This window comes from Malaclemys terrapin, chromosome 19 (assembly GCF_027887155.1).
Source record: "Malaclemys terrapin pileata isolate rMalTer1 chromosome 19, rMalTer1.hap1, whole genome shotgun sequence".
Classification (NCBI taxonomy): Eukaryota; Metazoa; Chordata; order Testudines; family Emydidae; genus Malaclemys; species Malaclemys terrapin.
The window spans coordinates 18,200,264-18,216,123 of NC_071523.1; the positions used below are offsets into that span (position 1 = coordinate 18,200,264).

At 43.2% G+C, this 15,860-nt stretch overlaps 1 protein-coding gene across 1 annotated transcript in view; it reads left to right on the forward strand.

Moving 5' to 3' along the window:
* The window catches only part of PLCH2 (phospholipase C eta 2), a 326,258-nt gene that overhangs the window by 266,743 nt on the left and 43,655 nt on the right, over nt 1-15,860 (forward strand). Inside the window, 3 exon segments of the mRNA XM_054009469.1 lie at nt 3,094-3,265; nt 8,830-8,937; nt 12,849-13,007. Of these exon segments, the coding sequence (XP_053865444.1) occupies nt 3,094-3,265; nt 8,830-8,937; nt 12,849-13,007 (439 nt within the window).

The window sequence follows — 15,860 nt, forward strand, 5'->3', positions numbered from 1 at the left end:
CTGATCCAGAGCTCACTGAGGTCAATTGGAAATCTCCCATTGACTTCATTGAGCATTGGTTCAGGTCCCTAAGTGTGCCCTGAAGCCAGTCAGCCATCCTTAATAGAGCTAAGCTGTTCTGACATCTCAGCCAAAGCAACCTTACTGTACATGCTGGTGACTTGAAAAATCCCAGCTGTTTGCAAGAGGGTTTTGGGACACAAAAGAACAGAAGGCAAGAAAATTACTTTCCAAAATGCCTTTAAAATGCTGGTAACTCCTAGTGCCATTAAGGAAAGATGCCTCTTTGGGGGGTAACTGTGACATTGTTACCATTAATTATTCATTTATTTATTTCTTAGTAAGGACCAACAGTTGGCTTACGAGAGAAAAGCAAAGGCATTGGGACTTATGGGTCTTTTCCTCCCCAGTGCAAATCTCCTAGGACAGTACAGACTGGTGCAAAATCAAACTAAGAAGCAAGCTTTTGGCAAAAGCCCTGAGCTCAAATTAGCTACCGGTCTGGAGGTTCCTCCTGTGTGTTTTTTGTCCAAGTCAAAATGTAATTTCTCCTTCTAATGCAGGGCTTTGAGGGGCTAGGTGACAGAGCAGACACTTGTATCCCACCATCTGCGTTAGAAATCACACTTTAAAAAAAATAATCCCGTTGTGTGTTGGATTCTGCACTTGTCCCAGAATCGTGTCACCTGTAAGCTAAACAGGAATCCATCTGGCTTTAGTTTATATATAGTGCCGATCACCTTGGTTTCAAAATTCTATGAATCCTCATTGACGAGTTCTAAGGAGTGTGATGTGATTTCCCAGCCTTCAGCCAGAAGGACCCAAAAATAGATGCTGAAAATGAAAAATAATGCTGGAAATTGATTGGCTTCCAAGGTGTGCCCTTTACGGGATGCTGTCTAGGTTGTTAGACCTTGATAATGAACTTGTTTTGGCAGTAGTTCCAGCTGTGTGTGTGTGTGTGTGTGTGTGTTTCTTTTCGGTGGTCTTTACTTAACAATAATCTAGAGCTTTGCTTCAAACTGAGTCCTGCTCTCCGAGTAACAATGTGCTGTTGTAGGTGGTCCACATAGCTTTGATGCTGCTCCCGTTTGGATGCAGTGTTATCCTTGGGAGCAGTCTGGAATTAATCTTTCCAAATCCTAAACCTGTCTGTGTTTTCCAGTTTGGAAAAAAATGGGAGAACTCTAGACGTGGTCCAAAGCTCATTGAAGTCCATAGAAACGCTCTCACTGACTTAAACTGATCCAAGGATCACTGATCTGTTAGCAGAAGCATGCATCCCCAAGAACGTCCAAATGAATGGTGTCATATAAATATTGTCTGATGGCTCTGGTTTGCCCACTTTCCATTTATATAGTGAGGTGGCTGATTATAAGACCTGTGAATGTCTGTGCTGGATAAATTGGGTGGTATTTCATACTGCATTTATTGAGCTGCCATCATTTTTTATGGGACTTTCCATCTCACTGTTTATCACCTCTGAATGTCTTGTCTTCGGAAGAGCGATTCATATCTATTTTTTTAAATGGGCCTGGAGCTCTGCCGTGATCATGAATAGTATGAGGCACCATTAGGATTTGCCTGTGTATTTGTCAACAAGCTACTTATGATTCCTGTAGCTATTACACAATTGTTAGACAATGAAATATGCTCTGAGTAAGGTGAGGCTGTTAGAGACCAGACGAATGGTAAGCATTTTAATAGAATAGTGGTTCCCAAACTTTAACAACCTGTGAACCCCTTTCACTAAAATGTCATCTTGCGAATCCCCTCCTAAAAATGAATATTTCCAGGGATTTTCTCCTTTACCTGAGTATAAATTATAAAAGCTGTGATCTTGGAAATATAAAATTTGTTTTTATGACATGCTTATTACACACTATTTAGTATTAATTATTATATATCATTACAGTATTTTTATTACATTATGAAAATAGCAGTACTCTTCCAAGCTCACTTTCGTAGCTTGTATCACTTTGAATAAGCCTGTTATAAGACAAGGCTCCTGTGTTTCATCAAGGAATATCAGATATGAAACATCATGAAGGTATTTAGAAAGCCAACTCAGCGTTTCTCCTACACAAGCATTCAGGTCTTGAGCAGTCCAGGCAAACAACGCACGTTACAACAAAGCTTAAACTTGTTCTTCATAATAATTTTAAAAACAATACTAGCAGCCTATTTAATTTTAAAAACAGCAAAAAATATCACCTCCCTTTCCATTTCTTATAAGGAATCTTGAAGTTTAAATTCCTCAGTGTGATAGAGATGCTTGCTTTGATCTGCTTAGCTCTTGGAGGTCCAGGGGCTCCGTGCTGCTGGCCCTGTGCTGCCCGGGGTTCCTAGGGACAGCTCTGTCCGCCATTAGGGAATTTTTTCCTGAGAACCCCCTGTAACATTTCGCAAACCCCCCAGGGTTCATGAACCCCAGTTTGGGAACCACTGTAATAGAACAATCCTATGGGGGCAGGAATGAGAGGCTCTGCCCGCTTTGTGTAAAATATGACTGAAAATAATTTTTTTAAAAAATGAAATGAAATTGTTTGTTGCAAACCTAAAAAAAACAAGTAAAAATTACTTTGTACCAAAGTGTATGATGATTAGTAGTGTGGTCAAATGAATAGGATGCTGGCCTAGCATTTAGAAAAGCTTGCGCAAGTCACTTTACCACTCACTGCCTCAGTTTCCCAATACAGGATAATGATGCTGACTTTCCTTGGTAGAAGCATCTGTAGATTTATGGATAAAAATCTCTAGATGCGTGACTATTAAACATAACACTTTCTATAGTGCTTTTATTCTCTCAAATCCAGGAACAATCTCCACCGAACCGCTTTGTGAGATGCACATAAGCAAACATTATCCCCAGACATGAAAACCAAGATATGCCGAGAGGTTGCAATTAGTTTTGGGTCTGTAACAGGACACTACCCTGTGCCCTGGTTGGCTGAGTCAAACCCATGAGAGTATCAGTAACTGTCCCTAGTCAGACTGAGCTGCTGAATTGGTTGGATTCAAATGGTTCTTTCTCCATCAGCTCTGTAAAAAGTTGACTCTGCAGATGATGATTCCTGGTTGTTTCTTTTCCAGGTATCCTGTTGTTTTATCCATTGAGAACCACTGCAGCGTTCTCCAGCAGAAGAAGATGGCTCAGTATCTTATCGAAATCCTAGGGGACAAGCTGGACCTGTCTGCAGTGCGCAATGAGGATTCCACCAAACTCCCTTCCCCAGAAAGTCTTAAAGGAAAGATATTAGTGAAGGTAAACGACCTGCTTGTATTTGCTCTCTAGCCCTCTTCTTTGGTGGTTTTAAGCTCTTTTTGGGCTATGAACCCCTTGCAGCTTCACTTGAATCAGCTCATTAGAGGTCCTCTCAAGTCACAGAACTTGGATCCAGATTTCAAATCGCTCAAAATTCCACCTGGGATTTTGGTTCCTCTCTCTAGAGGAACCATTATTCACACTGGGGTCTGGTTTTGGATTCTGGGCCACACACTTGGGTTTGGATTGTGGGAGAAGCTCAGCACCTAGCACTGGGAAGGATTGAAAATGGGCACAGATGTTCCAAGAGGTTGTGATATTAGACTCACCATCAGATGATGGCTGTGTCCATAACTGGAACTGATTTACTACCAGATGACTGCGGAGAGACTCAAAGCTGCCATTTCTTATAGCTGTGCCTAGGGAAGCTCCATGGGCACTGTCTTTGGAGTGCACTTTGAAAATAGCTCTCAGCTGCGGTTGAACCGACAGCATTTTTGCAACCAGGCTGTGTGGGAAGGACCTGCCAACTGTACAAAGGGTGTGGAAAAATATCCATCCCACCATCTCAAGTGGGGCTGAAGAGCAATCTGCTTTTTTTTTTTTAAACTGTAGATCTGGCTTAAGAGAACTTCCCCTGACATAGCACCGACAGCCAGACATTGCTGAAAAATTTGTCAACTTTTTGTTGAATTATTTTTTTTAGTTTTGAAAACTGAAATTTCAACCAAAAAATGTCAGCAGAAAATTGCAATTTGGAAAAGTTCAACCAGCTCTACTCCTAATACATGATACAGCTTTTCTCACATCTAAGGCTTGTAAAAACCCAGGTGTTGACCCAGATGAAACACAGCTAGTGGGGACGGTAGGAACAAGGACTTGAATGTGCTTGTCATGCCATCCCTCTGCACCCTCCCCATCACCTTATATCAGTGAGCAATTGAGTGTCTGTTGCTCTGTCCTTGCACCCCCTGCTGCCTTTGCTATGGTAGCGTGGCGATCAGAGCATCGTTCATTCAACTCAACTAGGAGGTTCTGTTTTTAACCCAAATGAAGGTAAATATGTCTGACTGGCTCTCACTGTAGGCTTGATGCTTTCTGTATTCATTTTACATTTGCACAAAACATCGCGGTTTCTCACTTAGATATTAAGTTGCTCTTCTGTGAATTGGAAGATGTCACCTGTATGTGCGTGTTTGTGTTTTATACGAGCTAACATTTATCGGGCCGTTAGTTTGTAATGTTGACTCTGGTGCCTCTGGGTATCTTTTGGTGGGGGGGAAATAAATAAGAGATGACAGGGTTATAGGATTTAGAATCCTGGTTCACTGCACCTGCACATGCTGTAAATTATTTTAACAAATTGTTTGTAAGTGTATTTTCTTGCACCAAGACTCTGGCTGATGTCTTTTCTGCTTCCTTGAGGGCGGAGCACGTAAGTGCTTTTAATGCTAACGACCCATTGAGAGGGATGTGTTCCTAACTGGCATGAACGGCCCTCAGGCTGACGTAATATAAGAGCTGTTCTCTAATCTTTCCAGTCCAGAACCTGTTAAATATAAAGAAGTGTAGCTGTTTCAGGGGAGCCTGTGTTATCTATTGGCTCAGTAATGCACGCACTGACGTGAAACTTTCAGTGAGGTGTTTTCCATGTAAACAGTTTTCCTTACCTCCAAAGCTGTTCCGGCTCATTTTGGAAATGTCTTAAACTTTTAGGTCTATTGTATGTGCTTTCTTACGGTCCAGATGAAAGGGAACGGTGCTAATTTGGCAGGTCTTGTGGCTTCATTGGAACACCAGGGTCAAACTTCTGTCCTTTGCTCATGGTAGCTTAAGGAGTACCTGGGTGCCCCTCAGAGGAACTCGTCTGTGGGAGAAGGGGTGTGTTTTCTCTTGCTGAAGAGGGCTCCAAGTGCTTTAGCCCTCCCCCATGAAAACAGATCTGATATGTTAAGGATGGCCTATGTGTGGAGGGGTGGGATGCAGAATAGGGGGAATCTGTGAAGGGGGTGGTTGTGACCACCTCTGACGCCACTTCTGAAACAGAATCTAAGGTGGTAAATCGTACAGTGTAAAGCTGACAGTTGCCCCTTGTGACTTACTGCCCACAGCTGTTGCCTTGCACAAATGTGTTGTATGGAGGCAATTTCAGAGCGAAGTCTTCGTTGAAGGGAAGGTTTGTGGTCTAAGCAATGTTAGAGCCAGAGAAGAGCTCTGGGGTCAGCTCCTGGTTCTCTCTCTCACCCACTGAGGCACCTAGGCCAACCACTCCCCAAACTAGGACTCCTTCGCCCCTCGTGCATGGATATAGCGCTTACCTATGCAGCTGGATGAAGATGTGCAAAGCAGCATCCATTGCCTGGTTGAAAGGAGTGTTTGTATTTGGTCCCTAGTTCTTTTCAAAGCCAGGGCTGTTCCATCTGACTCTTCCTTAAGGCACTGGAAATAGTCGCTGCTTAAAGTAGGTTTTACCTGTCTAGATACATAACTCATTGACTGCAGCTAAATTCAACATCTCTGTGGAATCCTTCCAGCATCAATCAAGAGCTAATGTCATGTGTGATGTAGCCTGTAAAATTTGCCTTGGGAGGCAGGGCCAGTCTTGAATCAACTGTATATTTTTTTCACCTCTGTGCTTGGCTAACTTGTCTCTTCATTCCCGATTGGGTTCCTGTTATCTACGTGTCGTGCACGTAACAGGGCAGAGGCACAGTAGGATGCTAGCCATGACTGGCAGTAGATTCCAGTTGTGCATCCAAACAGCCATTCTGCACCTTTTATTGGAAAAACGAAATGTATAAAAACAAAGTCTCCTGAAGTCCATGTATGTTCTTAGATTTACGAGGTGGTAAGTCAAACATAGCAATGTAAGGGTTGAAATAGAAATGATTTTTCTTTACCCTACTCTGAACGTTTGATGGTAGGTTTCCAGTGTAGCTCATGAGGGAGGTTCATTTTACATGATGCTGAGTGCAGGCCCCAAACACTAAAAACCAAATCACTTTTGTTTGTGGAGGTTTAAATATTAATGCAGTCATGCAGCCTTCCTCACTCCATTCTGCGAGCCTTTCTCCTTCTCTCCAGTCCAGAATAATAATGGGTTTTTAGCACCTCTTTTATCCTGGGAATCCAAATAACTTTACAGCTGTTTGTTAGTTAACTAAAACCTCTCTGTGCCCTGTGCTATACTTGCGTTGCCTGCCATATTCTTGAACTGGTTCCATGGTTCAAAGATGGGGGTTTTCTTTGTTTCTTTTAACCTGCGTAGGTCTGGGTTTCATTTCTGGTGCACAGGACACTGGCATCTCCCTAACAGATGCAATAGGTGAATCTCAAGACTATTGGAGTCCATTAGATACTTAGCACAAGTTCTTCAAATCTTGTCATCTCCTAGGCACCTGCTAACAAGAAATAACTTTCAGCTGCTTTTAATTTATTAGAGGCTAATCTATCCAAAGGGCCACTGGAAATGTCCAGGATGTTTTTAGAGATGGAATGAAACCAGAACAAATGGGATTAAGGGTATGTTACGGTGGCACAATTGTGCTGCTGTAGCGCCATAGTGTAGACGCATCCTACACCAATGGAAGGGGTTTTTCCATTGATGTAGGAAGTCCACTTCTCTGAGAGGCGGTAGCTAGGTCAACAGAAGAATTCTTTCATCAATCTAGCCACGTCTACACAAGGGGTTAGGTCAACCTAACTGCAGATCTCAGGGCATGATATTTTTTCATAGCTCTGAGCAACATAGGTAGGTCAATCTAATTTTTAAGTGTAGACCAGGCCTAATATAACACAGAATAAAGCAGAGAGAGACACTGGTGAGTGCAAATATTGTGGTGAGTGCCCTGGGACTGAGATGAGCTAGGCTCCAATCAGCTACTCTCTGAGTTGGGATGGCCACCTGGCTTAGATCAATTAAGAGACCACTCAAAACTTGTGCCAGTCTTTGAGGTTTGAAAAAACCATGGGGCAACCTGTTTCCATGGTTCTATTTCTCTATCCCCTGTATTCTTCACCTCCTTCTCACTTCAAGTTTCATACCCAAGTGGAAATGCCCTAAAAAGATTTCCTTGTGGCATTTCTGACCTACCCCATACCAAAGAAATGCAAGGACTCTCATGAGACAAATGCAGGGGTGGACTGTCGTAGAGTGGCATGATGGTCTCAAACCAAGCCTTCACCTCAAACTGATCCAGAAATGAATGCTGCTTGCCCTGCTCTGATTCAGCAAGGCTATAAATACCTGTCTTCAGGAATAATCGCACTTCAGCTGATATTACTTACCTGTTAAATGTCCACAGTTTCAATATGAATTACTTTACCTATGCTGCTATTCTGGTAGAGTCAGAAATGCTGGGGCCCTGGGCTGGCACACTCTGTGTTTCTGGTGGTGTGAATATTTTCTTACGAGGTCAAAGAGTTTCTGCTGGGGCTGAACTGATTAACTGGTTTAATTGTATGTGCTGAGTTTGCTTTTGTGCTGGCAAATATCGGTGACTGCCCTTTCGGATGAAATGAAATCTCTTTCCTTTGTGGATTGAATGGACAGGGCAGCTGGAGACTCAGCAGTTTAAATAATATCACCAGCTCCTGTTCTTCCTTTTGCTGCAATTTCAGCTACTGCAAATGGTGATTGCATCCGTCGAGGAGATTTAAGCCCCCATTAAATCCTGCCTTTCAGCAGCAGTGATGGCTCTTAGTCCGGAAGGCTCTGAAAGGTTCCAGGATTCTACCCTTTCTTGGAAAAAGCTCCAAGTCACTTTCAGACTTTCAAACATCTGTCCAGGTCACTGCCTGAAGCTGTAATTCAGGCTCATTCCCCTCTGCCACCCTTTGCTCTGTGAGTTGGGGCACACATAGAAGAATACTATGAAATCTGGAGTCCCCACTCTGGCTTGAGGTGGTTCATAGCAGCTACTATGAGGGACAGTCGCAGCTAGGTTTGGAGGAAAGAGAGGGAGATGGGCAGCAATGGAAGGGAAGGTATCTCCTTTGGGCAGGCAGGATAGACGGGCAGTACCCTTTTCCTAGGTGTATATGTAATGTGAGAAGGAAGCTAGGCTTTTCCAAGCCATGTCCACTCACCAATGAAGGATTCTGTCCCCTTTTCGGTCTGAGATTCCACGGCCAGACCTTGAGAACTGCTCACCGTGCATGAGCTCCCATTGAGAACCTCTGGAGTGGTTGGACACTGAACTCTTCTGAAAATCTGGCCCCTAGCAGCAGCTCTCCTCATAACCGTTTCCTTCCTGACTAGGTTTCTTGCATTAGTTCAGTCCACCTTGGAATTACCCAAGGCAAGAATTACAGCAAAAGGACCAAGGAGGTGAAACGCTTTCTTCCCTACAATATGGACTAAAGGAGAGTCCTTTCTTGTTCTTGAGTGGGTCACTTGACAACCTTAAACTTAATTGAACCCATGATATATGGACTCCACAGACCCCAGAAAACCTGTCTGGACTCCCAGCCCTTCTCATGTCTCCAGTTACACATTATCATTTTCCTTTCATTGTACGAAGAGATGCATGTTGACCTGCCTGTCTAATCCTTTTGTTTTCCAGGGCAAGAAACTTCCAGCCACCATTAGTGATGATGCAGAGGAAGGGGAAGTGTCTGATGAGGACAGTGCTGATGAGATTGATGATGACTGCAAACTAATGAATGGAGATGTAAGTAAAATGGATACATGAGTACAAATGTATGTTGACCTGTTCCACTGCGGTGGGATGAATGCTGAGTTCATATGGGGTCTGGAATGTGAAAGTAGGTTCAGGCAGATAGGGTTCTCAAACTTTGTGAGACCTTTTTTTAAAGGGTGTGTGTGTGTGTGTGTGTGTGTGTGTGTGTGTGTGTGTGAGTGTGAGAGAGAGAGAGAGAGAGCTGACCTGAGGGTGACAAATCTGTTTCATGGCAACTTTTCAAGGCTCCAAAATATGGTCGATCTGCATTGGAATTTGGGAGGAAAACTAAACTTTCAAACATTTTTCACCAAAATGGAATTGTCTAAATGTCTCTTAGTATCAAAACCTGAGGTTTTCAGTTCAGGCAGAGTACCTCAGAAAGTGGGTGGGTGGCCTCATTGTGAGGGCACTGGCCTGGCCTGGCCTGTGGGAAACTCTGGTTCACGTCCCTCCTATGTCTGACTGAAAACAGAGTTGTTCATCCCAGATGACTCTGACTCTGGCAGAGCAGGAACTTGAAGTTGGCTCGTCCATGCTATAGAGTTAAGAGAGTCTCACTCTTTGTCAAAAACATTGTGACACAGTCTGCAGCCAAACAAAATGGTTTGGCTTTGACAAAACTGCACATTTTTGGGAAATTTTATTTTGTCAAAAACGTTCTGACCAGCTCTAGTATCAAATGTTCCAGATAGGGACAGACCTGGTTTATTTTTCTTTCTTCCTTGCAGAGGTGCTGAACACTTACAGCTCCAGTCACCTTCATATGGAGTTGGGGGCGCTCAGTTGTTCTGCAGATCAGGCCCACGAGGGTGGGGTCTCCGTGTGTATGTGAGAGAGAGAGAGAGAGAGAGACGTACAATGCATGTCTATGATCTGATTTTCAGAAATGCTGCACAACTTTATCTCCCATTGAAGTCTTTTGAGAGCTGCAAATGTGAGAACCTCTGAAAAATCAATCCATAAATATACATTACATGTATTGGGGTGTATATATTAAATGTAAAAAAGATACCCTATGGAGAGGGTGGGAGAGAGCCATACCTACGTATGTGTCTGTCTATCTATCTATCTATATAAAAATTCATTGTAACTCTTAAACTTGACACTCCATGTGTCAGAGAATAGACTGCAAAAAAGAACTGCAGCTGCTTAATCAATGGTAAATGACAGTGGGTAACAGTAGTCCAGTTGCTTTTGTTTCGTGTGTGTGTGTGTGTGTGTGTGTGTGTGTGTGTGTGTGTGTGTGTGTGTGTGTGTGTGTGTGTGTGTGTGTGTGTGTGTGTGTGTGTGTGTGTGTGTGTGTGTAAGATAACAATGTCACCTTGCAGGTTGTTTGGTACCTTGGGTTGCATGGTGGAGTATTCTTCCAAAAAATTGAGCTCCCTTTCAATGCTTCCCATCCCATCTCAAACTGGCCTTCTCTGGAGAATAATTTCCCCAGCTTCAATGATCCTTTTATTGAGCACTTTTTGACATGCTGAATGCTGTGCTTAGTTGGCTTTAACTGTACAAAAGTGTTAAAAGGAAAATAAGCTGTTCGTTTCTGCTTACTTCAGCCTGAAAACACCTTATTCATTCGTCCCTTTTTAGAAGTAAAATTCTTCTGACACTTAATCTTCTGGCGTGCAGTGAGGATGACATTGCAGCTTATGGAAACTTAATATAAAAGGGACAGCAGAAACCTTTAATAACATTAAACAAAATTGCCTTGGACGTGTGTCACATTTGCGGCCCTTTATTTTTGTCCTTTAGACTATTTCCTTCTCTCCTATTATGAGTGCAATTGTTTTGTTTTAGGACTAGAAGAGAAACTTCTCCTTAGAGCTGTGCTAGCATGGAAGAGGGGGAGGACCTTGAAATCCATCTTAAGGAGGAGAATTGGTTTTGTTTGGTTATATTTCTACTGTAGCACATTTTAATTTTTTCCCCTTAATCTTGAGATCTGCAATGTTTTGACACTTTGCTCCTATGGTTTTTGTCTCTCTCTCTGCCTGGCATTACATCCATTCAAAGTGGAAGGTACTGTACACCTAGGGTGGTGGTAGAGGTTAGCCTGCCGGGCTTTACATTGTGGGATCAGTCCTGTTACCAAGGAATGAACATGTGGAGCAGGGAAGAAAAAAATTGTTGGAGGGTATTGAGGTGAAAAGCAAACCAAATTGTACTACAAGTCCCACATTCACATGAACTAGACAATCTGATCCCCCTGCCTTTATGGTTGTGTATACGGAGCAGCTAGAGATACACACGTCTGCAGACTTCAACCCAAACTGAACTGAGCCTTTTTACTGCCATAGGCCAGGTTCATGTAGCTTGTTGTTCTTCTCCCTCATATTTTCCACCTGCCTTTGTCTTTGTTCCCTGGACTTTGCCCCGTATCAGAAAGCAACAAGGGAGCCGGTTCCACATCCCTGCTGGAACCAGGAAGTGTTTCAAGAGCCTGTTCTCACAGGCTTTCCAGCCTCCTTTATTAGACAGTTCAAGTAAACACTCCCGTTTCTGGATGCTTGGGCAAAAGCAAACTTTTGTGACTCTCCCATTGGTAGCTTTTCTTAAGCCCTCTTTGACACAGCTCTCACGTGAGCGTCTGTCTAAAAGAAGGAAGTTTTCCTTCTTCAAACAGGCAGAGAGAGCTGGAAGCTAGTAAGAGAGACATTCTTCTTTATAAAGAGACTTTCCCTGCTACATCTTAGAGCTGGGCACATTACTTTCCATAAAGCCCCTGTAGGCATTGCTTTGCTTACATCTTTGTCTTCATTAACTAACAATTTGTTTTTAATCTGACTTGTGCCAACATCTGGGATTCCAGATTTTCTAGACCCAGCTCACGTTAGAGTGAGGCTTTGGAAAGCATGGGAAATGGCAGCTTGTTTCCTGATGGAATTAATCAGGACATTCTAAGGCCCGTTAAGCAAACACAATCTGTGAGGGTGGTGGGTTGTTGTTTGTTTGTTTGTTTGTTGTTTTTTAAACCTTCCAAAGATCTGAAGTTGAGAGTTGCTCCATGTAAACTGGCATGGCTAGAAAAGAGAACCGTGTTTCCATCTCTGTTCCCCCACACCGCTCCTCACCTCAGTCGTTCAACAGCCTGAATGGAAGAAGGGAGCAGGAACATGCAATAAATGCTGCCTTTTAACTGTGGAAGGCCTGATTCTCCAGCTGCTCCCATTCCAATTGAATCCTGCAGGCACTGTGGCTGCAGACACAAGCTCTTCCATAGCAAATAGTTGATGGTTTTGAGCTCTTTATATTCCCTCAGACTTGATGAGCAATAGAAATGCCATGTTTTATTCAGCCTTTGTGGGTGTGCAAAACTTGAACCGCCTTGAGAATGGCAAAGCGCAGTCACTGTTGTGAAATAGATCAGACTTTTTGGAAATGAATACTACAGAATGGAGCCTGCACTGGTCAGGTCTCCAAGGAATCACCTCAATACCAACTGTTCCCAGGTAGCACATCAATGGCTTGGTAACAAAGCCCATGCCACATGAACAGCCTTGCTGACAAGCGATTTTGGTTCCATTCAACCAGAAGTTGTTTTATTTATTTATTTATTTTGCAAAATGTTTAACTTTCATTCCATTGTGGCTTCAGGTTAGAGCTTCACATGCCTACATATCTGCTGTGAAGCCCAACACTGGGCACTCTTATAATTGCAGATAACTGACAATGTTACTGTATTTCACAGTGTACAAACTAAGAGGCGGCTGGACTATTAGCATGGGGAGCAGTAGTTAATAATAGTCCATTAGAGTGAAGCCTCAGTCCATTTCTTTTGCCTCATTTTCTTCTTATTTTTTCCCCCTTAATGTACTGTTTTAGTTTGTGTTGCCTCTTGTTGGAGAAATGAAGATTTCACACCACTGTGCCCTCATTTAATGACTGTATTTCATTGATAGGCTTCCACCAATCGGAAGCGAGTAGAGAATATAGCAAAGAAGAAACTTGACTCGCTGATAAAGGAATCCAAAATCCGTGACTGTGAAGATCCAAACAATTTTACAGTCGCCACTCTGCCACCATCTGGGAAACTCAGCCAAAAGTCGGACATCAAGAAGGTGAAAATCTTTTGTCTTTCTCAACCCATAATAGAGTTGACTTTTCATTTTTCTCTCTCTTCCCCTGATGTACATTTGTATAATAAATATTAAGAATAATAAAGATCTACATTTCCAGAGCTGCATGCTTAAAGGTAGGCTTCTAAACACACAGACTCCCAAATTGAACTGACTTGGCTTACGGGTGCTGAGCACCTGCAACTCTCATGACACCCATGGGATTGGAGCATGCACAACCCCTTTATTAAATTAGGTTTCTTCTATTTGGGTGCTTGGATGTGGATTTAGAAGCCTAACTTCAGGCCCTCAGCTCTGCCCTCTTTCCCTTTTTTGGCTTAATCAGTGTGTCTTGTTCTTTCCTTTTAAAAACCAATAGTCTTTTAGCCTGAAGAAGGTGTGTTACTGTAATAACAGTATGACTTTTGATTTGAGTGCATTCCTGTGAGTTGAGCTCAACTTATAAATCATGAAACTTTTTTTTTTAAAGTATAGATTACTGTGATTGATATTTTTCCTTATTAAAAATGCTGGCTGCCTGGGAGCCCTGACTGCCCATTTGAATATTAATTTTGCAGAATTATAGTTCTGTGGTGCTTTCTGCAGCAGACAAGACCACAAAAAGGCTAATAATATCCCAGCTGTTGACGCCAAGTCCCACTGGAATCCCTTGTTTCTTCTCTGAGTGTGCGCTGCAGTGGCCACTGTGTGCATGGGAGATCTCCTTGCTGGCAATGTAACAAATGTGAGCCTCGTGTTGAATACGCTGTGTTGAACTTCACCATATGCAATAGCTAAATATAGACTGAGTCGCTCTTTGTGTATGCAAAGACATCTCATCATGGGAATTTAAAGAATCAGCAGCTAAAGCCTGCTGTTTGAAATCCATGGCAAAACTCCAGTTCTAGTTTGACTTCAGTGAGGGGGAATAATAAACCATATTAATTAACAATGATTGAACCCCACCATCCCAAAAACTGTGGCAAATAAGGCCAAACCTCTACCCCCTTTTAAAAAAAATCAGCTGCTGGTCTCAAAGATCTTGGGATCAGAAATTGGAAAGAAACCATATTGGGAACCTCAAGCATTCAAAAATCAGGTGTTGGCCCTTCTCCCCCACCCCAAGTTATGCATTTTTTAATACTTTTGAGTTTCTTTTTATTTGCCTTCTGGTTTTGAGCCTTTATGATTCACATTATCCAGCTTCTCTCTGCAATCATGAGATCTAAAAACTTACCTTTTATTAATGAAGGTGTAGATTCTTGTCTAATCACATGACTCCAGGAGCTGGGCCTTTACAGACAGACTTGCAATAACATGTCAGGAGTTGGCAACACCTAGGAGTTCTAGAGAGCCAGCTTTCTTGGGAGACTTCTGTTAATTATTGTTCTGGTGTCCTTAATCATGCAATTAAGTTGCATGGAAATCACTGTGATTTACTCCTCTGATTGACCCTAACTTAATTAACTCTAGGGGTGCTTGTGAAATTGGGAGAAGTAAAAACTTCAGTGAATCTCTTTTCTGATTGGCTCCAGTTAATGTCACGGAAGTAGCCAGGCTCTTAGGAGTGAGTCATTAGGAAAGCCTGTAATACTTCCATCCTGCATGTCCTTCCATAGGCCCATGAAGGACCTATCTGCAGTAGGTAGAGCATTTGTTATAATTGGCAGATATCATTCCCAAAACAGCCTCTCTGTCTGTCTCTCTGTACCCCACAGCCCCTTGGTCTCTTGCATGCAAGCTTCCAGTACAGAGGAGGTGATTGGGAAGTAAGTAGGTGGAAGAGTGGGAAATTACAGGCCTGGGAGGGCATTGCAGGTCTGTCAAAACTGAAGCTCTGCAATCTATCTTCAACTGCATCATGTTGCAAAGTAGACAGGTCAGAGCCTGTCCTGTCCGGCTCTAAGCTATACCCCCAACTGAGCGAGTGAGCTCAGGTAAGCCCGGTTTTATGGTGTGTGTGTGTGTGTGTGTGTGTGTGGACAGTAGTGGGATTGGGCTAAAACCGAGGTGTTGGTGGTGGCTAAAACCGAGCCTGGGGTTAAGCCTGCACTGTAGCCAGTACGCACCTAGCTGAACTGCCAAATGCAGGGCGAGTGGAGGTGGCTGGTTGTATTAGTAGCCGAATACAAGAGATCTGCCAGGCTGTATTTTTAGAGTAACAGCATGCTTTTGTTTGTAAATAGGGACACCCACATGTTGCTTAGTCTTACAGAGCAGCTGAAGCTGCCCAGAGAGCTCTGAAAACCCTTCTATTTAAGGCAGCTCGGTGCTTGTGTCATACTCTGGTATTTCAGTTCCTGGGTGGTTGCTTTCTGCTTTGACGCATGGGGACATCCTGTTGCAAAGAGCTCCTTTTGTTCCTTAGCAGGCTCTGTCTGTTGACTGCTATAATGATAATCCTTTGCCTTCCCTAGTGCTTTCCATCCCGAGATCTCAAAGCCCTTTGCAACCATTAACGAATAAATCTTCACAGCCCACACGTTACGCTGGTAAATCCCATCTGCACTTTGCAGATGGGGAAACGAGGCACAATGCTGACTTGTTCGTAGGAAAGTCTGGGGCAGAGTCTGAAGCAGAAAGCCAGATCTCCTGGCTCCTATGCTTCAGTCACTTAGCAGAGAAGGCTGCTCTGCATGTGTCTGCACTGTTGGCTGATGCGGAGAAGGCTGCAGTTTCAAACAGAAGAACTGTGGTGCATTTGGAGCAGGAGGGAGCTGGGTTACGTGGGATTACTAGGCAGAAATGGCCCTGTTTTCATGTCGGCGTCATAAGGAGTAAAAATTGAGGGAAGTTAAATCCCAGGGGGTGATATTTCAATCCTGCTTTCCTGTGCTTTGCTTTTCTGTGATGGAA